The sequence below is a fragment of the Aspergillus pseudodeflectus genome, assembly GCF_044049435.1.
Source record: "Aspergillus pseudodeflectus strain CBS 756.74 chromosome Unknown BJX68scaffold_3, whole genome shotgun sequence".
Classification (NCBI taxonomy): domain Eukaryota; kingdom Fungi; phylum Ascomycota; class Eurotiomycetes; order Eurotiales; family Aspergillaceae; genus Aspergillus; species Aspergillus pseudodeflectus.
In genome coordinates, this window is record NW_027263779.1 from 649,277 (window position 1) to 670,764 (window position 21,488).

General features: G+C 51.7%; 10 protein-coding genes and 1 non-coding gene across 11 annotated transcripts; 4 read left to right on the plus strand and 7 right to left on the minus strand.

Annotated features, from left to right (window-relative positions):
- Positions 1 to 1,386: 1,386 nt before the first annotated feature.
- On the plus strand, positions 1,387 to 2,964 carry BJX68DRAFT_226216 (zinc-binding alcohol dehydrogenase family protein). The gene is made up of 3 exons (XM_071038473.1): positions 1,387 to 1,721; positions 1,780 to 1,909; positions 1,960 to 2,964. The coding sequence occupies exons 1-3, from the start codon at positions 1,456 to 1,458 to the stop codon at positions 2,614 to 2,616; spliced, it is 1,053 nt and encodes a 350-aa protein (XP_070904340.1). The 5' UTR covers positions 1,387 to 1,455; the 3' UTR covers positions 2,617 to 2,964.
- A 28-nt stretch (positions 2,965 to 2,992) lies between these two features.
- On the minus strand, positions 2,993 to 3,065 carry BJX68DRAFT_t17. Its single transcript has one exon. It is a non-coding gene; the product is annotated as a tRNA-Lys (tRNA).
- Positions 3,066 to 3,219: 154 nt separating this feature from the next.
- On the minus strand, positions 3,220 to 4,705 carry BJX68DRAFT_226220 (2EXR domain-containing protein). Its single transcript, XM_071038474.1, has one exon. It carries the CDS (start codon positions 4,699 to 4,701, stop codon positions 3,442 to 3,444), a length of 1,260 nt encoding a protein of 419 aa, XP_070904341.1. The 5' UTR covers positions 4,702 to 4,705; the 3' UTR covers positions 3,220 to 3,441.
- Positions 4,706 to 5,456: 751 nt separating this feature from the next.
- Positions 5,457 to 7,309, plus strand: BJX68DRAFT_276735 (MFS transporter; the record flags this gene model as incomplete). The annotated part of the gene is made up of 2 exons (XM_071048177.1): positions 5,457 to 6,023; positions 6,082 to 7,309. The coding sequence occupies exons 1-2, from the start codon at positions 5,671 to 5,673 to the stop codon at positions 7,307 to 7,309; spliced, it is 1,581 nt and encodes a 526-aa protein (XP_070904342.1). The 5' UTR covers positions 5,457 to 5,670.
- A 22-nt stretch (positions 7,310 to 7,331) lies between these two features.
- On the minus strand, positions 7,332 to 10,000 carry BJX68DRAFT_226222 (C2H2-type zinc finger protein). The gene is made up of 6 exons (XM_071038475.1): positions 9,847 to 10,000; positions 9,508 to 9,780; positions 9,176 to 9,421; positions 8,138 to 9,125; positions 7,671 to 8,086; positions 7,332 to 7,610 (listed from the first exon to the last, which is right to left on the minus strand). The coding sequence occupies exons 1-6, from the start codon at positions 9,968 to 9,970 to the stop codon at positions 7,345 to 7,347; spliced, it is 2,313 nt and encodes a 770-aa protein (XP_070904343.1). The 5' UTR covers positions 9,971 to 10,000; the 3' UTR covers positions 7,332 to 7,344.
- Positions 10,001 to 10,660: 660 nt separating this feature from the next.
- Positions 10,661 to 11,071, minus strand: BJX68DRAFT_261851 (YjgF-like protein; the record flags this gene model as incomplete). The annotated part of the gene is made up of 1 exon (XM_071044283.1): positions 10,661 to 11,071. One exon carries the CDS (start codon positions 11,069 to 11,071, stop codon positions 10,661 to 10,663), a length of 411 nt encoding a protein of 136 aa, XP_070904344.1.
- Positions 11,072 to 11,915: 844 nt separating this feature from the next.
- On the minus strand, positions 11,916 to 14,919 carry BJX68DRAFT_261852 (uncharacterized protein; the record flags this gene model as incomplete). The annotated part of the gene is made up of 4 exons (XM_071044284.1): positions 11,916 to 12,038; positions 12,116 to 12,709; positions 12,771 to 13,358; positions 13,414 to 14,919. 4 exons carry the CDS (start codon positions 14,917 to 14,919, stop codon positions 11,916 to 11,918), a joined length of 2,811 nt encoding a protein of 936 aa, XP_070904345.1.
- Positions 14,920 to 15,739: 820 nt separating this feature from the next.
- On the minus strand, positions 15,740 to 16,872 carry BJX68DRAFT_115557 (uncharacterized protein). The gene is made up of 4 exons (XM_071035996.1): positions 16,612 to 16,872; positions 16,419 to 16,527; positions 16,268 to 16,352; positions 15,740 to 16,193 (listed from the first exon to the last, which is right to left on the minus strand). Exons 1-4 carry the CDS (start codon positions 16,797 to 16,799, stop codon positions 15,901 to 15,903), a joined length of 675 nt encoding a protein of 224 aa, XP_070904346.1. The 5' UTR covers positions 16,800 to 16,872; the 3' UTR covers positions 15,740 to 15,900.
- Positions 16,873 to 17,325: 453 nt separating this feature from the next.
- On the plus strand, positions 17,326 to 18,233 carry BJX68DRAFT_226227 (uncharacterized protein). Its single transcript, XM_071038476.1, has 2 exons — positions 17,326 to 17,405; positions 17,464 to 18,233. The coding sequence occupies exon 2, from the start codon at positions 17,597 to 17,599 to the stop codon at positions 18,023 to 18,025; it is 429 nt and encodes a 142-aa protein (XP_070904347.1). The 5' UTR covers positions 17,326 to 17,405; positions 17,464 to 17,596; the 3' UTR covers positions 18,026 to 18,233.
- Positions 18,234 to 18,836: 603 nt separating this feature from the next.
- Positions 18,837 to 19,241, minus strand: BJX68DRAFT_261854 (DUF4267 domain-containing protein; the record flags this gene model as incomplete). The annotated part of the gene is made up of 1 exon (XM_071044285.1): positions 18,837 to 19,241. One exon carries the CDS (start codon positions 19,239 to 19,241, stop codon positions 18,837 to 18,839), a length of 405 nt encoding a protein of 134 aa, XP_070904348.1.
- A 725-nt stretch (positions 19,242 to 19,966) lies between these two features.
- Positions 19,967 to 21,079, plus strand: BJX68DRAFT_226229 (NmrA/HSCARG family protein). Its single transcript, XM_071038477.1, has 2 exons — positions 19,967 to 20,581; positions 20,639 to 21,079. Exons 1-2 carry the CDS (start codon positions 20,006 to 20,008, stop codon positions 21,017 to 21,019), a joined length of 957 nt encoding a protein of 318 aa, XP_070904349.1. The 5' UTR covers positions 19,967 to 20,005; the 3' UTR covers positions 21,020 to 21,079.
- The last annotated feature ends 409 nt before the right edge of the window (positions 21,080 to 21,488 follow it).

The following is a 21,488-nucleotide window of genomic DNA, read 5'->3' on the forward strand; positions in this document are numbered from 1 at the left end:
AACACGGCGCCTTCCTCTTGAGACCGGGCCTTGGCTACGGGTGAAATGGAAAGGTACAATCAGCACCGTGGACCGCACTTTGCCACCGCTCGAGTCAGGCGTGTCGCCAATGTTTCGTGGTCGACTCGACTTGTCCTCGTCTGCCCAGCAGCTCATGTGTTTGGCGGACGATGGGCCGAGAGCTTTTTTTTTTTGAAGGTCAGGACGGGGCTATTGGGGGGTTGATCATAGTCCTTCCCTCTAGGCGAGACGCTTCTTGTGGTCTTGTCTGGTTGCACGTTTCTTTGTTGTTCGTTCCTGAGGCATACCATTCTCAATCGTGCCTCCCTCAATTGTACTGTCCTCAGTCGTGCCTTCCTCAATTGTGCCCCCTCGCAGTCATTCTTTCCTTATTTCGACCGCAGGCGTCGCTACCTCGGTCGCTCCTTCCTAACCATGTGGGTCACTCCGGTTGAAATGTCATCTCTGCCGTACTTCACTCGATCAGAGACTACTACCGGGTAGATCGAGCAACCAAGCAGGGCAAGCAATGCCTAGTACAACTGGGGTGAGTTCACCGCATGCCTCCTAACCCCCTAAGTGGCCTGGTCGTGGTCGAGCAGGCCAATGGAAAATTCCTGTGCTATTTTGTCAATCATTACTGACATTCATGCTTTAGGTTGGAAACCTTCTCCTTGACGACGACTTCTCTCAATCGCGACTCCTGTTACGCTGCTGCCATCACTCAAGACCCGGATCCCAATCTTCCCCGCCCGGCACAGCGAGATTGGTGTGGAATGATTCCATTGCCTCCTACCAGAACATGAACACGCACTTCTCTCTCGTACCGGAGAGCTTAAGGGCAAACAAGAAGTTACTCAACTCTTGTCTTTGATAGCTTGCACGGTTACAAGATGGAATTGAGCGACGATGTACGCCCCGGCTCGCCCTTACCTTCAGTTTCAGTACCGAGTACTGATCAGACCGGCTATAATCATTCCCTTTGTTTTTAGGACTCGCCAGGCAAACAGCTACACTAGTTTCACTCAGTGATCTGTTGAAGCTTCACTTCGATTGAGCCTCCCGGTTCAAGACGACCTCGATCCAACTGGTGGCCGAGTTAGTATGCGCGTTCGCGATGCCATTTGCTAAGGTGAAAAACTCCCGCCGCCGACTCAGCCTTGCGTCCGGCAACCAATGGGTACCTAGTAGTCCCTAGGGACCTCACCTTTCTGTGAGTTGAAACTCGGCATATCGGCAACAGAGTGATGACAAATTGACTTCGGAGTTAAGGCTTCGGCCGTCCCAAGTTGGGGGCGATCTTCTTGATCATCCAGGCTTGATTTATCATCAACCCCAATCTATAGTTAAAGAGGCCCCAGCACATCTTGTACCTAGCAAAGGTGTACTCTGATCATCAACTTGAAACTGAGAGTCCTATATCCGACCGGCATTACCCTAGGAATATACACAACCATGACAACAAAGGCAATCGTCTACGTTGAAAAGGGCAAGGCCGCCATCCAGGAAGTCCCCATCCCCAAGCTGCGCGACGGGTACATCCTCGTCAAAGTCAATGCTGTTGGCGTAAACCCCACGGACTGGAAAGGTGTTGACCTCGGGATGGGTGAAGTCGGTTCCAGGATTGGCTGCGACTATGCTGGCGTTGTCGAGGAGGTTGGACCGAAGGTTACCAAGGCGTTCAAGAAGGGCGACCGCATTACTGGGATGGTTCATGGATGGTACATTGAATTGCTCTGTATTTTCTTTTATCAAATATATGCTAATATGGGTTCCTAGTGACCGCACTCAAATTGAGAATGGAGCGTTCGCCAACTACATTGTTGTCAAGGGTGATGTTCAGATCAAGATACCAGACAACGTTAGCGACGAGGATGCCGCGACACTGGGCGTGTCCATTTCTACAGTCGTAAGTGTACCTTTATACCTCTTGTCGGCAACCATCTCACTATCACACAGGGCCAGGGACTATACAAAACCCTCCAACTCCCATTCCCAACAGAATCCACCAAAGAAAACGATGCGCAATACATCCTCATCCACGGCGGCAGCACCGCAACAGGTATCTACGGCATCCAATTCGCCCGCCTGTCCGGCCTCAAGGTCATTGCAACCTCCTCCCCACACAACTTCGACTACCTCAAGTCCCTCGGCGCCGAGGCAGTCTACGACTACAAGTCTCCGACAGCCGGAGCCGACATCCGCACATACACCAACAACGCCCTGACGCTCGCCTGGGACTGCACGGGAAGCGGAGGGAGCATAATCGCAAACGCACTCAGCACCGACGGCGGCAAGTACGCGTCCATCATGCCCGTGAACAAGGAGGAGGTCCTCGCCATTAACCCGAAGGTCGACGGGCCGTACATGTCGCTTGCGTATTCGATCTTTGGAGAGCGGTTCAGGAGGTATGAGGAGGTTCCGCCCCAGCCGGATGAGTTTGAGTTTGCGCAGAAGGTCTGGGAGGTTGCGAGGCAGCTTCTTGAGCAAGGGAAGCTCAGGGCGCCCAAGACGTTTGTTAATCGGGGGGGCAATGGGTTTGAAGGGGTTCTTAAGGGGATGGATGAGCTTAGGGCGAATAAGGTCAGTGGAGGGAAGCTGGTTTATACTTTGTAGGTTGGATAAAAGGCCGTGCGGTGCATGCCAACCCTGCTTCGGAAGTGCCCAGACCAAGCTTACACCTAGCTACAAGGCACGGGATATTGCCAATTTGGTGCTTATGACCAAGTTGTATGGGGGGGGCAGTTATTGAAACACGCCATTCAAACCATGTATTCGGCTTGGGTATATCTGCAATGCTCCCGATATATTAATGAAATGTGCCTGTTTCAACATTGTATCTCTCACTGCCTATAATTGGTTGATATTTTAGCCGAGCGCTGAGGACGCTCTATCCTCTGAAAGCGAAGACTGCCTGTCCGTCCCAACATCGAAAATATTCATTTAGATGGCGAAAAAAAAAAAAATATGAAAGGAAAAGAAAAAAAAATGAAGCCCAACGCGGGGGTTGAACCCGCAACCTTGAGATTAAGAGTCTCACGCTCTGCCGATTGAGCTAGCCGGGCTTTGATTGATGATGGGGTTCATGGTTGTAGCAACATAAGTGGCCATTAGGGAGCCAGGTAAAGTGGGTCTAAAACGATTCTCAGACACTCCAGACATACCACAGTTTGAACGAGCGGGTAGGCCACAACACTGATCAGAGATTATGGTACGTGTTGGCTATACCTGGATCACAGTATTGGGAGAGGCTGGGAGTCCTTTAAACGTCATTACTGCTATGTGAAGGGGGCAGGAAAATTCTAATATCGTAAACGCGCCCAATATATATATGCTGCTTGCCCATTCTCAGTGGTCGTCATTACGCTAAACCTCTTGATTATTGTATATACCGATTACAGGACTTGGCGGCTCATTAAGGCTATTTTACTGCTAATTCCCTTATCCCTTTTGCTGACTGGCAGCATCTTGACCTCCTCCCTTGACGGCACGATGGCTGCTTCTGCCAGAGTTGGGAAGATGACAATTATCCGTACAGTGACGAAACATAATCTTGGGAAGCAGTCGCGGCATCGTAGCGAGACTCTCACGGACAAATGAATGGCCTCTGTTCAGCGAGAACTGGTCGAGATCGACGTCATAACTTAGATCATAATCATCATAGTATCGTCGCCAACGGTCACGAGATGTGGATAGATATTCAGGACGCAATTGATTGCAGCGTCCACCTTTGCGTCTATGTCGAGGTCCGAGCCAGATCTCCTTTGGGTTCGAGACATGTTTGAATCTTTTTTGGTAGGCTTTGAACCAGTCGTTATACACCCAGACTGCTTCGACCTTTTCTCGCCACCTGTGCACCCTCTTGGGGAGTCCCTTGACAGACGCAAAGAAACACTCTGCCTCCAGGTCTTCGGGACAGGCGGATGCCCACAGCTGTCGGAATAGCGCGATCCGTTCCACATCGGCGACATCAACCAGCTGCACCGGTGCATCCCCCATCAACCCAAAGAGCCCAGACCGTCGCCCCGCCTCCGGGGATGCATGGATAATGCACATGTCCATGCTAACCAGCCATTCATCGGTCGTCCGATAATTGTCAAAGTGGTAAATCAGCCAGCTTGCCCCCTTCTGCCATGGCGTTTCCTCTGGCCGATTGTTCAGCGACGGATAGAATACGCAGAAATTGTCTGCGGTAACCCCCATGCCCTGGCACCGACCGCGGAACTGCAATACGTTGGGGATTGCTGACTTTCTATTCGCCGAGATCATATCGTCCCAGTCACGGAAGTGCACTCCTTCTGCGTGAGTTCCGTCCTTGCGTTTCCAGTGCTGGAATATCACGTCGCGGTCCGGATTCAGCCACCCCGTCTTGTCGAACTCGAGGGTTGTCCAGCTCCCTCCAGATTCCAGAACCACGGCGCGGGACTCGCTGCAGACGTGCGCCAGGGCGGGGATCTTTAGGTTTGTTGATGTTGTGCGCTTGCGCTGACATACAGTGGCCCGGTTATGTGTGCGCCTTTCAAATTCGATAACGCGGCGAGGGAGGCATTCTTTCCAGATCATGCGGCGGATCTCGAGAGGGAACTGCATGAATGGGAAGGTTTGTTGCTCGGAACCGTCGGACATGGCTGTAATCTTGGAAAGATCAGAAGGTTGAAATGAAGTAAATACTGCCCAGAGTGGGAAGAAGAAGCTACACATGAAGCTATATATCAAGACCGAAGAAGCGTCTTTTATGGGCGGTGCGCTTGGCAGCCCTCAGCCACCACCAGATGGCCTGACCGTCTCCCGAGTCCAATCACAAGTGCGGAGTATATGTACTGATACTGTTGCCAAGGCTAGTTAAATCTCTGGCGATTTGTTTGAGCAGCGTGTTCAATGTGTTTGCTGTGCGGCATCTTGTCGGGGTCCTAGATAGTACTAGTCTACTTTGGATAAGTAGTTCTCTATTGACCTGATAGGAAAAGGCCAAGCCTGGAGCCTGAGGGATGGTCAACATATGTCTATTTTCCCCTATTGCCTCCAGATCTCTTTACGGTTGGGGCTGTGCTTAGCCAGGAGTATATGCACAGAGTGTCACAGTCGTACGGGGCCATATACGGTTATCCCGCTAGCAACAGGAGCTGGAAACTAATTTCTAAGCGCCTGACCTACCAGGTTGTTGCAGCCGAGAATGCAAAATAAACAAGAATTCTACATGCTGGGCACGGGCTAAATCAAGATGGTTAGGTGTGCCTCCTGGCCTCGATTGCGCAGTTTAGTCGCGTAAGCATTTGTAGTTTGAAACAGATACAATATCAATCATTTGTCACTTATTTATGACATACCATTAAGAGTTCTTGCTAGCAGAGGTTTATTGTCCCAATAGATGGTTCAAGTGGATCTGCCGCCGACTAGTTCTTCTTGGAGGTGGTGGAGATACCACCTCCAACCGTCTCCAACAACACCTCCATGGAGAGGTGTTCAGCTGATAATCAACAGAAAACAGACAAATCGAGCCCATTGGACTAATAACAGCAATACTTTCCTTTAAATGTGAACCACGTCAAACATTGTTGTCGTCAACCAGTTTTCAGACCAGACGCTTGACATATCGCAAGTCTATCGCGGCTATACTTTTACCGGGCATCTTGGGTTCCTTGTCGCGAGAGAGAGATTCCTGTTAACTCAATGCGTTCTCACTGGGTACGCGATAGCTTACTCGGACACACTGGTCGTCTATTCGATAAACCATCTTGGTTGACATACCCGGAAGAGAATTCGTTTGGCGGAGAGGCAATTGACGAGAACCCCGTACCATTCCACGATGATACCAGTATTCGCGTGGACTGGTATTCCGCGGATGACAAGGAGAACCCTCATAACTGGTCTCAAGGGAGGAAAGCATTTGTGCTTGGGGTCATCGGAGCCTACAGCTTTGTGGTGTACATGGCCGCCGCGATTTACACTCCTAGCGAAGGTGCTTTTGCTGAAGAATTCGAGGTTGGCGAGGCTGAGGCTTCTCTGGGACTATCTCTTTACGTGTAAGTCACAAGCTTTGTTTATTATTTTCTGCGATCTTTGTACTCACCGTCTCTCCAGCCTAGGCTATGGTGCCGGGCCCATGTTCTTCAGTCCCCTCAGTGAGATTCCTCGGATCGGCCGCAATCTCCCATATGTCGTGTCCTTCGTCCTCTACTGCGCTATATGCATACCTACTGCCTTAGCCCCATCTGCCGTTAGCTTTTACTTCCTTCGCTTCCTCCAAGGATTCTTCGGCAGCCCTTGCCTGGCGACCGGTGGCGCCTCGATTGCGGACATTTACTCGACTGAGATGTTACCTCACGCAATGGCAACCTGGGTGTTGTGTGTCTTCTGCGCACCCCCTCTCGGCGTGCTAGTGGCTGGATTTGCAATCCCAGTTCTTGGCTGGCGGTTCTCCATGTGGGAGATTCTGATCGCCTCCGCCCCAGTCCTCATTCTTCTCCTACTGCTCCCTGAGACGAGCTCTGCTACCATTCTACACCGGCGCGCCCGACACCTTGCGAGGAGGGACAAAGCTGGAACACGCAAGTACCGGACGAAGGCTGATGTTCTACAAGGGGATACTTCTTTCTCTGTTGTTGTCCGTGAATCCCTGCTCATCCCCTCGAGAATAACACTCCTGGACCCGGCGATCTTGTTCTTGAACTGCTACACCTCCCTCACCTACGGCATCTTCTACTCCTTCTTCGAAGCGTTCCCAATCGTCTATCAAGACATATACGGGTTCAACTTGGGCGAAATGGGACTGGCGTTCCTGGCAATCGTGGTCGGATCAATCCTCTCCTTCGCGATCTACAATCTATACTATATCCACCATCGCAGAAACGCACCGTCAACTGCCCAAAACCAAGACAAAGAAAACAACACTCCCGCCTCAGACCACGAGAAAGTGCTAGTCCCAGCCCTATACGCTTGCATCGGCCCCCCGCTCGCCCTGCTCCTCTTCGGCTGGGCTTCGCGCCCCTCCATCCACTGGATCGTGCCTACAATCGGAATCGCCATCTACCCAGCATGTGTCTTCATCCTAATGCAGTGTGTCTTTCTGTACGTGCCCGCGTGCTATCCGCACTATGCGGCAAGCGTCTTTGCGGCTACGGACTTTACGCGCAGTGCGTTTGCCTGCGGCGCTGTTATGTTTTCGAGGCCGCTTTATGTGAACCTGGGGGTTGGGGTGGGTTGTAGTATTTTGGCGGGGTTGACAGTTGTTTGTGCGGTGGGGGTTCATTTGCTTTATCGGTTTGGGGAGGCGTTGAGGCGGAGGTCGAGGTTTGAGGAGAAAGTTTGATTACCCGCTATTTAGAACGGTGTATATGTATTTGTCTAGACTGATCCTGATACCACCGTCTGCGAGCTCATGAAATCTCGCTCCCACGTATCGGCGTACATATCAAGGGCATCACCAATGACTCCGAGCAACGACCATTGTTCGTTCCCTCTTATAAGGCGTGCCCACAGCTTGACAACCGCAAAGCCAAGATACGCACATTCAGACGGGTTTGAAGGTCTAGGCCAGAAATCGTCATCTCCTGATGCCCGTCCCTCTTCGACGATATCGCTGATCCAACTCACAAGGCGCGCTTCGTGTTCTAGTATTCATGTTAGGTAAAACGGGAACTTCTATGAAGTGATGTAGAAAAGGCACGTACCATCCAGAGATCTTCGCGTCTGACAGTCAGCGAGACAAAATAACCACTTGCTGAGGAAGATGGAAAACTCCAACCCACAAAGCGAGTGCTGCACACTCCACACGAAGGCATGGCTCCGGGCCACGAAATTCACGCCCAGCTTGACGGGTATACTAAGCGCATGCGTCGCATGCAGAGCCGCCGGAAGAAGGTGGGGACCCGGCGGGAGTTGCGGTATTCGCAGAAGCCGAGCCGCGATTTCCTCCTTGTTGCGGGTCCGAAGGAGCTTGTACGAGCCCAGGTTGAAACTCAGACGGATATATGCAACCCCCAGTAGCGCGGTCGATGTAAAAGGCACGGGGCCATTCGGGTTTCGAGGATCTAGGCTCGATTCCGGGGCTCGCTGCCAGAGAGAGGTCCATGCGTGGAGGGCGTTTCTGCGTTGTGGATTAGGGAGTAAAACTCGGTCAACGGGATGGTTGACTTACCGCATTATTTCCTTTTGTCCTTTCAGCGAATCATTCGTCAAGTGATTATACGGCCCGATAACATGATACGCAAGTAGAACCCTCTGGATGAGAGCATGTATGAGGATGTAGTTTGCCAAAGGAGAAGGTACAGCCGGTGTATCTGCTGAAGCCTCTTGAGGGAATTTCATGACATGACAAAGGGCATCCTGGAACAGCATCTGTTCTCGATGGCCCGACCTCCTAACAAGACCCCACTTGTGTTCATCCGGAGAAATCCATTCGAGACAGCTACATGGAAGGCGAAGATTGATTTCATCAGCGAGGATAGCTGGTGGGGTGCCAAATGCAATAAACTGGAGGTTGAGAAAGGCAAAGGAGAAAAGTTTAACTCTCCTGTCAGTCTCTTGTTGGATCCAAGAATGCCAGTCAGTCGTGACATTCGAGGGCTGGTCAGTCTCCTCCAGCCCACATTCTCTGATGCATCTGGCCAAGAAGCTCTGGAGGTTGAACGCCTCGCGGGCTATAGCTTCGTCGCATTGCCAGGCTGCGAATGCAATGAGTAGGAAAGCACAGCGCGCCTCATCCATGGTCTGCCGATATTGCAATGTGTGGTGACTGGGAGTGTAAACCTGTTGGTCCGCTGTGCGAGAAATATTATCAGGCACCAACCAATCCCCATTCCTCGACTTGTGCTGGAGTAGATCTCTGGCCGCATGGAACAGTATTGCCGCTTTCCGATTCTCGTGGCGGTACTGAGCACCGAGAGCACACATGGCCAAGAGAACTTCTGGCGCACCGTCGCTGATTCTGAATGTTGGCATATGAACCACTGGCATATGCGGATAGAATCCATCGAGAAATCCATTAATAAACCGTGTCAGTGAGTGGCAGGACGGTAGGCTGCTACTGGCTTCGGAAGAGTGGCATTGCATAAGAGCTTGTAAAAGTCGCTCTCGCTGTTGAGATGTAACAGTCAGGATTGGGAAGGTCAGAACGCCGAATTCCGCTGTAGCAATGGTTAGACTGATCACATCATTTGAAGTATACCAAACTTACCGACGGCTTCTCTCTCAGTAGGGAGCTTGCTCAGCACCTGTTCCGATATTGGCGGATGCTCGACGGGTAGATGTATAATGGACGGCGGGGGCAGGGCGCTGGAGTTGGAGTGTGTATCGCCAGCAAATATTTGGACAATGCTAGGGTCAGACGGTAGATACCATTCATTATTAGGCCCCAGGTTGTTGCAGAACATTTCCAGGTCTTGAAGGACCAGGAGGTCCTGGGCGCTGAATAGCGAGTTTCCTGCAATACAGTAAAAGGAGTTAAGACCATGTAGCCACATATATATCCCTAAATTCAACCTCCATGCAAACTTACAATGAACTTACCTTCATAGTGTCCATTCCCAAGTGGGCCATCCCGGCCGACTGGGGCACTCGGGATATTCCGAGAGTCTATCCGCTCCGTCAAGGGCTCGCCTGCACCGATATACGAGGAATCCGCTCGCGACTCAACGTTGCTGACTTCAGCGACGCCGGTGGGCGAGGGATCCGGCGTTGAAGGGATGATTGGGGCATGGCCGATGCTTTGATGACGCTTCAACAAATCCTGCCGGCTGAACGAAGAACCGCAATCACATTTGTACGGCTTTTCATTGGTATCTAGGATTCAATTTATTCAGCCATCACGATACGTAGTCCAGTCTAATTAGAGATGGCTGCACTAACGGATTCGAAGGTGCCTTTGGAGATGCTCGTACCGCCGAAAAGGGCGTTTGCAGTAAGGGCATACGCGAGGCTTTCTTCTGCTCGTTGGGGTATCTTGTGATAGTGTCCCCAACTGCTCTTCCATGATAGAGCCCGCTCCGAGAATGTGAATGGCGTAGGTTGAGCAAATGCGAGAATTGGTTGGAGGTTTCAGGGGATGGAGGTGAATGTTCTCCAGTGGCGGTGGCAACTCCGTGGAGACCCAAATTTGCTCGGTTATTCAACCTTTAGCACTTTCCTATTTAAGATTAGCCCATATGGCGTTTGCACGATTTACTGCCTTTACTTGCACATCACTGCTGAAAACTAGAAGTCAAGATCTTGGTACTTGGTATATGCATGCACGCCAGCAAAGCTTCAATACAAGAGGAACACACTAATCCTACAATCACTCACTTGACGCATCTACAGCGATCACATATAGAGCCATCTGCCTTCTCATCTTTTGCCTTTGGGCTATACCTAATGCCCCCAGACACATTACGACAACACTTGGCAAAGAAAATGACAATTTCTATATTGTGTTATCTGTGGCATGCAGAGCCCGACTGAGTACAATACCACCTCCCGAGTACGACATGACCTGTTATGGAGGCGCGATGGTACATGAAATGGAGCTATGTTTTGAGATCAATCCATAAAGAATATCCAGTTTTCCGACTCCTTGTAAGGCGCCTCGCATTGTTTTGAGCTAAACCCGATTCCATATTAATCGATGCTATATTTCGAACAGGTTAGTGGCAGGACGTACCGCGCTATTTAGCCATCCGCATTTCTACGATTGAGGCTTGAATGCCTCCACCTCAATCTCAATCCGCATCGCCGGGAAAGCAAGGCGAGGAACAGCAATAGCAGTCCAAACAGGGCGGTGTCCGGGGATACGGGTCTTGAGCTTTTCAACCACATAGTCATAAGAAGACTCCATATCAACATGGTACGAGCGGACAAGGTAGACATCTTCCCATCCTCTCAAACCCGCGGTCTGTAGTACCCGATCGACATTCTCAAAGGCAAGGTCCACCTGACCGCGGACATTTTCGGCGTCGAGATCACCAGAGTTGGTCCAGCCACCCTGTCCGGCGCATTTAACGATGTTCCCGGGGAGGAGGACGGCCTGGGAGTAGTGGCACAGGTCGCTGTGCTTTTGGCCAGCACCGGGTTCGTTGATGTAGGTCAGCGAGGACATTCTGGCGAGAGAGCCTCAAAGTTCGGTTCAGAAGGAAAGAGAGAGATCGAGGAGGAAGAATAGAGAGGCTTAACAGCGTTTGAACGAGTTTCGCTGGGTCTGGAGTTTCGAGACAAAAAATGGGTCTAAATACTCCTTTATGGGGTCGTCGATCGCGTTAGCGATGGAGGCACAAAAGCTTGACGTTTTGGAGTCGTCTTGGCAATTTGGAGATGGCCCACAGCAACAACACCTCCCCAGTCGCACAATTCCGAGAGCTCAAGTTTTCAAGAATCCGTTCTGTTCACGATCGCCTGAATACCTCTAATGCTCTAACTAGCCACATTCTACTATGTCGAGTTGCGAGCTCGATGGTGATGCAGGGACGAAGATGAAGGAAGCCGGTGCGGCCTAAATCATCGAGAAACATCTTGGGCACTAGATGGGCGACTTTGCAGGGTGCTATGTGTGTATGAAGATATCGAATAATTCGAATTAACGCGCTTTAATGAGGCTGCATGGCGTGTGCTCTGGCTGTATGAAGCATTGCTGTCCAGCATTCTCTGTTACTGACGAGCGCCAGGAAACTAACTCTTGACTAGGAACACGTGGATCAGTCGTAGGAAAAGATGCACAGTACGCAACCAGGGGAGGTATCCCTGCAATACAATCTTACATCGCCGAGGCACGAATGATATGCCTTGAAAATGTTTGTTGCCGGCTGCAGATCAAGAAGAAAAAGTCTCTCCAGACGCCCAGTAAACCAGTTCGAGGAATTGAAGGCGTCTTCGGTGCACTGCATTGCGGCATGGCAGACTATATCTGAATCAGGCGAGGGTCAAAAATGCATACGTTGAGTGACGCGTTATCGGGACTTGTTAGCCAGAAGCTCAGGAGACGGACGGTATCTCGTCATCTCCGGCGTACATGAAGGGCAGGTTGCGCGGAGCGCGTCCGTATCGGCATTCAGCTCCCAGGCGAGAGTGGTCTAGGGACATTAGAACAATTAGCATAACCACCTTGACTTCGAAACACATCTGAGATAACAAAAACGGTGGCACGCACAGGATCATGTACCCCATGTTCCTCTGCCGCATGGGGCTGCCAAAAGTGTACCTGGCGCTCTTCAAGGCTCGCCAGGTCCGCATCAGGTGCAATAAATATGAGACTCCGGGACGTGCTGGTCTCGATGCGGATGACTTCCACCGTCGTCTTCCTCGTGGGCTTATAAACGCCATTAAGCCTTTTCTCCTCGGTGCCATGCCAATAATAAACACCAAGCGATCGAACCGTTTCCCCGGTCAAAACATCATACGCGGTATGCTCCTGAAACCACTGTCCCAGTATAACAGTCGGGGTATTATCATGATACTCAAGCTTCATTCCGCAAATGGCCTTCTCAGAGCGGGATAGCCCGGGTATCCCGATTGACGATGTGATCCTCTTCAATGCAGCCAGCGGGGCGTGCGTGTGGTATGTGTAATCGATTCTTCCACTAACAAACGACCTTATCCTACTCTTGAGCTGCGCTTCCTCCTCTGGTGGGATCGGGTAGGGCCTGTAGAGGCTGTTGTTTGGTGGCGTAGTGGCGGGCTCGCTCTGGTACCGTCGTTGGCTCTGGATGCCAATGCGAGCGAAGCCGGACGGGCTGTGTCCTTGCTGGAAATCTTGGTCAGTATCCGATCCGTAGTATTATACAAGAGAGGTAGAATAGTCTCACCGGCCTCGATGCCACAAATCCCGTTATGACCTCGCCATCGGGTATCTCGGGCAGGCTTATTGCACCAGACTCAAGACGGCTCTGAATCGTGCCGAAGGAAGCGCTGCGACCATGGTTCGTTGAGAGCTGCAGTCCAGCCATTCCAATCCGCGGAGAAACCAACAGATTCACGTGGCTGATACGCTCCCCGGCCGGCCCGTCAATCAGAAATGAAATCTCACAGGCTGCTCCCTTGGTAGTAGTCCCAAAGCATCGCGTCGTCTGGTCCAGATACTGACACTCCACACCACTAAACGGCCTCGCCATACTCTCCATATAGAAGACCATTCTAGTCAGCTTACTCAGGAGATGGCCACCAGGGCCACCGAAGTCGATATTGCATAATGGTCCATTCAACGGTCCGAAAACCTTATCGTACATGGCTGGCAGTATAGGGCCAAAGGTGGTGTCTTCATGGAGGGGAGGGTGTGGCATCCAGAGGTAGTTCTGGATGTCGAGCGCTTCAGGGGCTTCAAGGTGAGCGGGATGATTTTCTGGGAGAGGGCTGTTTGAGAACAAGTTAAATCCAAGCGAGACGATTTTGAATCTCTATGCAACGTTAGCAGATGTCAGGGGGCCGGCCTGTCTCCGAACCAACACATACATCAAAGCCTAGCAGCAGACTGCAATGGGCCTGTCCTACTGGGACGTCCAGAATGCCGCGCGTAATACCCTCGCCGCTGTGCTGCCCGAACCAGGGTGAATTGGCGCTGTTCTTGAATATGAATCTAACACCCATGAGCCCCTCAGGCCGAAAGGCGACTTCGACTGCTCGAAGGGACGAATTCGATGGTATATGCATGGACTCCTCCATTGGCATAGGAAATCCAATTTGCTGTACGTTCGTGTCGTCTTCTCCTGGGGTGAAGAGTTTGACGCCGGAAATGTACCGTCTCGTTCCAATCTGCACCAGGGTGGCACCCAAGCGACCCCCATGGGAATGAAATTCCGAATTGAAAACAAGGACTCGGTGGAAGAGGATCCGGAAATCCTCTCCAGCGCGTTCAGCAATTAGATATCGAACGGGCTGCACAAACGGCGGCAGGTCGTGAAGAAGGGACACATCAAGCTGAAACTCCTCGGGCCGGTACGGAATATTCTGAGGGTTTAGTGGGCGAAGTGCAAGACCGGATGGCTGATCTGTTAGAGCCGAAGCCACTTCAACAGTCGTCGCAATTGGTTCAATGACCTTGCGAATCCTGCGCCGGTTTGCTAGCGTCGGGCAGCCCTCTCGGAGAAGGAATTGCACGCCAAAGTACAATCTGCACCAGTCTCTGGCAATACCAAGGTCAGCGGCGAGAAAGTCGGCCGGATGACCCGGGGCAAATTGGCGTCGCCAGTATGATTGCGGGAGAGATTTCGTGGCTGAGAGTAACCTTTGGCATGCAAGGCGCACCGAGGAAAGCTGGTTGATGGAAAGATAGGAAATTACCTCATGAAGCACTTCTGCCGAGAGCTTGTGAAATGGATTGCTTGTTCGTCCTGTGGTCTGCTCTTCGCGGTCTCTGGCAAAGCACGTTAGTGTCGATGGCGCAGCACATTCAATCTCTTCCAGCGAGGGGATCTCAAATGGATCAGCTCGCTCCGCCGCTTCGCGCGTTTCAAAAGTCTGGCCGTAGTCAAGGCCTAGGTCACTCTGCTGCCAGGTTCGATTTGCTTCATGAAGCTGATGGAAGACCAATGTGATAATATCCCCCTCGGCGACGGATCCCTTGAGCTGGTTTAACAGAATCCTCCAGCACGCATCATGAAAGGCTATAACCACCGGCCCTGGATGGTACGGGAGTTCATTGAGGTACAGTCTCTCCAATGGCGGATCGTCCCGGTAAGATTGACTCTTCTTAAGGGGCACCTTGACACACAAGTGGACGGTGGCGACGCCGACACCCGTGAGGAAAATATTTCCGCGCTCGACATCCTGCGCGACGAGCGCTCGCACCTCGGTGAACCATGGGCGGCGATGGGTGGGCCATGGCGCGGGTGGGGCGTTGAATGGGGGCCTTGGGGGGATGTGATCACCAGAGAGAGCGTCGGGGTAGAGGAAGACGCCGCATAACGGGCAGGAGTGTGTTGGAGACAAGCGATCTTGTCCGTGGCCTGTGCGTTTCATCGTTTAGGATCAGAAGATACAGATGGAGGGCTGCGAGATAAATCGGTCACATGGAGGCGCGTCTAGAGGAGGGGGCTGGACCGTATTTTTAAGACTGCGGGGGTCGTCTGAAGAGACTGGCTGGATGAGTCAAGGGCAATATAAACAACCTACAACCAGTTTAGCATTGTTGTTTAAAAGGGCTAGCGAGGCTTGGAAAAGGCTTGGAATACTTGACTTATGAGCGAACCCTCTCTGCCCCACCCCCGTGTTTTTCACTCTATCTCGGTTCCACGTTGGGGTAGAATGAGACTGGCCCATCATCTCTCACTATCTAATAAGGCGTTCTTTATACGACAGAAGACTTGTAATGGTGTACAAGAAGGCATTCGAGGCAAACTACACTGTGACCGGTCAAATGCGGCCACAGGAAGGTAAGATACTGCATCAAAACAACTGCCTGGTGGAAGAGTACTCAAAAGATGAGGAGCCGAGATAACTTTGGGGTTTCTGTTCTATGCACCAATGAGGTACTTCAGGATAGGCGCCCCCTCTCTCTTAGGAAGTTCAGGATACTTGTATAGATATTTGACAGCCCTGTCCATCGACTCCAGATCCACTGCCCGGTTGATATCCTCCAAGTCCCCGGCCTGCAACTCACAAGTAACCCGAACATGCTGATACTTTTCTTTTACAGCATTCATCACCGCTTCCGCCGTGGCTTTCGCGGCCTCCTGCACAGGCCCTTGTCTCTCATGCTGAGCTCCAGGCCATGGCCGCTCATACAGCCGTAGCCTCTTCGCGTCGTCCCTCGCATCCGCACCATTGAAGCCCAGGCCCGACGGTGCCGAATCAAACTGATCTACCCAAGCCATCAAGTCCCTCTCTGCAAGCATCTGTCCCCGAACAGGCGCATGCTTCATGGCGACATTCATCGCGATCAAGCGACAGACCGGATGCATGCCCTCCCAGAGTCCCGCACTTCCATCAGCACCAGCCGTCTCAATCTCGAAACTCTCCCAGAGGAGCTTGTGCTGACGGAGTGAGTTCTGAGCGTTGCGTGGAAAAAACACCTGGGTAAGGTGAAGCACGACATCGAAATGCTTCAGGCTGCGCTGCTGGACAGCTTTCATTGGGTTGATAAAGTCTGAGTCTTGGAGGAGGTGGTCCCTGCTCATGACGAAGGCATACGTCGAGGTGACGAGGAGGGACTGGAGATTTGGGAGGCCCGCAATGGCTTGCCAGGCGCCGATGTATTGTGATTTGACGATTGGATACACCCTCGAGGTCAAGGGCTGTTTTGGCGGCACGAGGGTCGTTATCAAGCGCAGGGAGCGAAGGGCATTCAGATAGCACATGGGTGTCTTACGGTAGAAGGTCCAGAAGGTGTGCGCGTGCCTGTCGTCCATACTGAATGTGTGCTGCGCGTAGAGTAGCTGGATGCTTTCTAGGTACTGGAGTCCGCTGCGGGTTAGTATTGTTTGGTTGCAAATATTCCGAATGGACCCGACGTAACGTACCACGCGTCGACACGTGAGAGGGAGTCCGAGCAAATGTCCCGCGCTGATAGGATGCTTCGAGCAAGCAATATGGACATAGTTCCAGCGAGCGTCCCAATGTTCAATGCACCTGGTCATGAAACTTGTCAACGGGTATACGGGCATGGCCGGTCTAGGCAGCGTAGCTAGTGTGGATGCGATGAAATAGACCAACCACGTATGACAGACCCTCCCTATCCTTTCTGTCTCCTCTGCACAAATCGTCGATAGGTGAATGGCATTATGTGAGAAGACGGCCTCATAAATCTGGGCGCGGAGCTCGTATGGGAGAGACAAGAGCCGGGACTGTGGCTGGGCGTGGATAGGGCAGGATTCTGATTGGAGTCGGGCCAAGATGTACATTTCTGATGTACTGGCAAAGCCGATGATGGTACCGTACGCCTAAAACGGCCAAGGAGTAGGTTCTGGCGAGGTGAGGGAGGGTGAATGAAGGTGAAGCTCAGGAAGGCGCCATGCGGGGTCATGGAGCTGCCGGCCAAGGCCAAGACGTCGATACGAGCCCCTCGATCCCGGCCCCCGACAATTTGAGGCTTGCACTTGCCGCTCTGACAAACCCCTGGCAAGACTCTCCCGCACCACAGCTCCTCGCCGAAAATATCGATAACCTAGGACTCTAGCGTCAAAGAGTCTCTGGACCGACGCGTACGAACAGCTTGTCGATGAAGCACCGGACCTTGTCAGGGCCCCCGAGGCCGATTTGCAGTCAGTGCAGAGCCACAGGCTTCGCTTGCTTGGGTTGGTGTATTAGTGTTTTAGAATGTTGGTTCTTTTCAAGTTGCTCATTTGTCTGATGCAGCAGACTTACTTATTCTTATCGACTCTCACCAACACTATGACTCAACATGAAGAAGCAAATTAAAGGGCCGGAGTTGATCTGAACCCCTTTGATTCGCTACAGCTGATAGAAGCGATACATCTCGATGCTTACAATAGCGAGTTTCATGCTAGGTAAACTGCCGCACCCACCTGCTGGTCGCAAATAGGACCCAAACTAACGACTACTCAGTTCAGTGCAGTCTCGAGTTGAGCTCGGTGCCTCGTGGGGGGCCGGCTCAATCTTTATGCGGGAGTCTTGAGGTACCAGATCCACCTCGCGTGCTCTAGCTTATTTTGGTTTGTCAAGGACTTGGTTGTCCCAGATGATTGGAAGGGGATCCTCCACCGAGCTTGACGAGATGATATCCCAACAGTTGATCACTCTTGGAGACCACACTTTGAGCAAGGTGGCCAAGGAGATGGAAAAGCTGGATGATATGATGACCATCTCGCTCCGTTTGGCTAATAGGAATAAAAACCAGGCCAGGCTATGCTACCCCTTGACTTTCCTTTGTAATCTTGCGGTCGTCCAGTACTTACATGGTTACACACTGAAAGGCAGAAAAAAAAACTCCTTGACGGCCTATCATACGCAGATGACGCAGGATTTTCCCTTGAAGGAAGATCAATATAAGGCTCGCTGCCTGGAAGGAACTCATGTCAACACGCTCAATAGGATACACGCGGGGAGTGAGGGTTCTACCGGGAAGGGTGTTCTTGGGCTGCAGGAGTGGCCGGGAGAGGCAAACTAACCATTTACAGGCGTTTGCCGCTGTTTTGGGGATCAGAAGCGTCTCGTAAGTGGTACCTCTGCCAGGCAGTATTTGTCTTGGAGCGAGTTTCTTCTTCGCTGAAGCTGAAATAGCCCGGCTCCTGGTAAGCTGTCACAGCCCGTTCCACATGGTATATGAGATGGAAGGAATTGCCAGCTGATAGCTTGCCAACTTAATCAATCGTGTCAAGGTTCACACTAGTTGCTCGGAGTTTGCCCAGATCTAGATCTATGGTTCTGATCGTGTGTCATCGCGGATCTAGATTATCTTGGATCTGTGTGACCACAGCCACTGAAATCTATATTCTCCGAGAGAGAACCCCGCGTTCATGACATGGGTCTCCGCAAGGCCCAGTATACAATTCTCGTACTTTAGTTTTCAGCCGCTGATCACGGAAGGTCGGACAGTTTGAACTTCGTTGAGCGTAGACAGCTCTGCCACTATCGGCATCTGGGGCAGGAGAAGCACCTGGGGACCTCCCTATCATTAAAAGCTTTTACTAGGAACATCTACGCCCTGGTACAGCGTATGTTAGTTAGCGTTTTAATAAATGAAGCCCTGTAGTGGTGAACTTGATGAATTTTAGAAGATACTCTAGCTAGGCTCGCCAATCAGCCAGAGAAAGGGAGAGAATCCTAGTAGATTGGGTTACGGGAAGCTCGTCTCCTCACAATCAATGGTGGTGGATACCATTGATAAGGCAGTCCCAGATCGTGGTTTATTTACAGCATAAAAGCCGCCCTCCATCGCTCAGTCCTTGGGCATTTGTCAACCGAATGATCTCAATACATCACACCTGCAGCAGCCCCAGCCCTCCAAACATCACCACCGCCGCACCTCCCCACAACCCCCAAACGCCCTTATCCCATCCCTTCGGCCCCTGAATCGTAACAAAAGTATCAACCACACAAACGGCAGTCCATGCCGTCAGCAAAACGCCCAACTCCTTGTCCTTTCCGTGACGAGAAAACCAAAACATGGCCGCAGCCACGGCCAAGTCCCGTATACCGAGGAATATCATTGCTTTGTTGGCGATCTCGCGGCCTTCGGGAGTGGTCGGTATGACCCCGAGAGTTTCGGCGGCGGTGGATGGTGCGGCGAGGCACAGTGCGCCCAGGGAGAAGACGGTCGTTGTCAGGCCGAGGCCGATCAGGCGCCATGTTGAGCGGGCGAAGAGGGAGTTGGGAAAAGTCATGGTGGGAGCGGCTGCGCGACCTTGATTTTTGGGGTTCGAGAATCAATTTGGATAGACTGCAGTTGAGGTGGGCTATAGAGATAGGAATGTGCAGCCTTCATATAACCTGACCTCCAATCGTGGACGAATGTCTTATCAGGACGTTGCTCAGTGTCATGTGTGGAGACTGGAGATCTTTCAACCTGCAAGAGGCTGAGACGATCCCAAACAAGGTGCTGATAAATGATGAGAAATCAACATGATCTGCAACTACAAACATGCCCAGACTTGCCGAAACGTGGGGCAAGCTCCTCCAGAAGACAGCATGCGTCAAGGTAGAGAAGTAAATGTGCGTGACGACGACCAGACGTAAGGTCTGGGTCGTAAAGGTGGAGAACGCGCACCGGTGTGGAACCTTGGAAATGTTTGCAGAGCATCTAAAGTGGAACCAGGAATATCCACCTTTTTTGATCACTCATCGGTAATTCCCCATTAATCATCCGCCTCGGTTGGTTGTCAATCATCCTCGAGTCAAAAAAACATAGGAAATTGAAGATACTCTGGATCAATCAGGAGATGAATGACGGTAGAGTAGGACCTGCGCCCGGGTATCCGGATCAACAATGCCATTTGTACTGCTTTTACGAGTGGCATCGGTGTGTGGTGGAAGATCCGCCAACCGTGGTTCGGCAGCAATGGCACATATAAATGGACCGACTTTCCCGTGAACAAACTATTCTGACACTCATATACTCAATAACAATCTTGAGCAACTGTGTATCCAAATGTCGAACAAGAAACTGATTGTTATCCTTGGTGCGACGGGAAACCAGGGCGGCTCAGTTGCTGAGGTTTTCCTCCAAGAGCCGCAATGGCGTGTCCGGGCCGTGACCAGGAACCCTGCCAGCGCAAAAGCCCAAGCTCTGGCTGCCCGCGGCGCGGAGGTTGTCCAAGCAGACTTGGACTCGCCATCGACCCTCTCGGCGGCCTTTAGGGATGCGAATGCCATTTTCGCCGTCAGCGATTTTTGGGGGCTTTACGGTGACCCTGCAAACGCAGCCAAGGCAAAGGACCAACCGCTTAATGTCTGGGCTGCTAACCATGAGACGGAGCAATTAAAGGGCGTTATTGATGCTGCCGCCAAGGTGCCTACCCTGGAACGCTTCGTGTTATCGTCTCTTTCCAACGCGGCCAAGTGGTCCAAGGGAAAGTACACGCACGTCTACCATTTCGACTCAAAGGCCAAGGCCGAAGAGTACGGGAGAGAAACGTACCCCGAGTTGTTCAAGAAGACTAGTGTCTTCCAGGCAGGGTTTTTCCTGAGCAATTTCCTGTCAAACCCGATCATGCAACCTCAGGTGGTAAGTGTTGTTCCCAATCGACCTGGTGCGATGGATGAGTGCTGACCTTCCCTGCAGACCGCAGATGGTGTAGCCCAGTTCGTGGCCCCTCTCGACCCAGACCTCAAGCTGCCTTTCATCGCGGCTGAGGAAGACACTGGACCAATTGTGAAAGCGCTTGTGCAAGAAGCTCCCGGAAAGAACGTCATTGGCTATAGGGAGTGGAGCTCCCTCCGCGAGGTCGCCGAGGCGTTTACGCAGGCCACTGGGGTCAAAGCCGAATGTATCATGTTGAAAAAAGGAGAATCGAACGTTCCACTCCCGCCGGATCTCGCTCAGGAATTGGAAGACAACTGGGCTTATTGCAACGAGTTCGGCTACGAGGGCCGGGATGACCCCACGATCATCCACCCCAAAGACGTGAGTCCATTCCCGGTATTCAACTGTTTCAACCGCTAAATTTTCTAGTTGAAATCGCCCCCAAAGTTGGATAGTATTGTAAACTACTTCAAGAAGCAGGATTGGTCCAAGGTCCTGGAACAGAAAAAATAGGTACTTCTCCAAAGCGTATGCATGGGGAGACCCTTGACTATATGCAGAGTTAGCTAAAATATACTAAATATGAACCTTGTACATAGAAAATGACGTTTAAACTCATTACTTTCTCGACTTAGACGTTGGGAACCCAGGAACCCATGCATGTCACTGTGGATAGCTTGTGCTACTCCGCCAACTCGATTAATCTCATATTTGAAGAGGCAGTTCTGTACAGTCAAGGCAAGCTGGTCTGATGAAACATGGGAAGCCACTTGTAAGCATGGATTCGACGCGTATTCCCAGGCAAAGAGCGAAGGGCCACTAAGGACCTACGTACTCTTCTTCAACAATAAACATCATCGCTATTGACATCCATACAGCCACGGCGTTA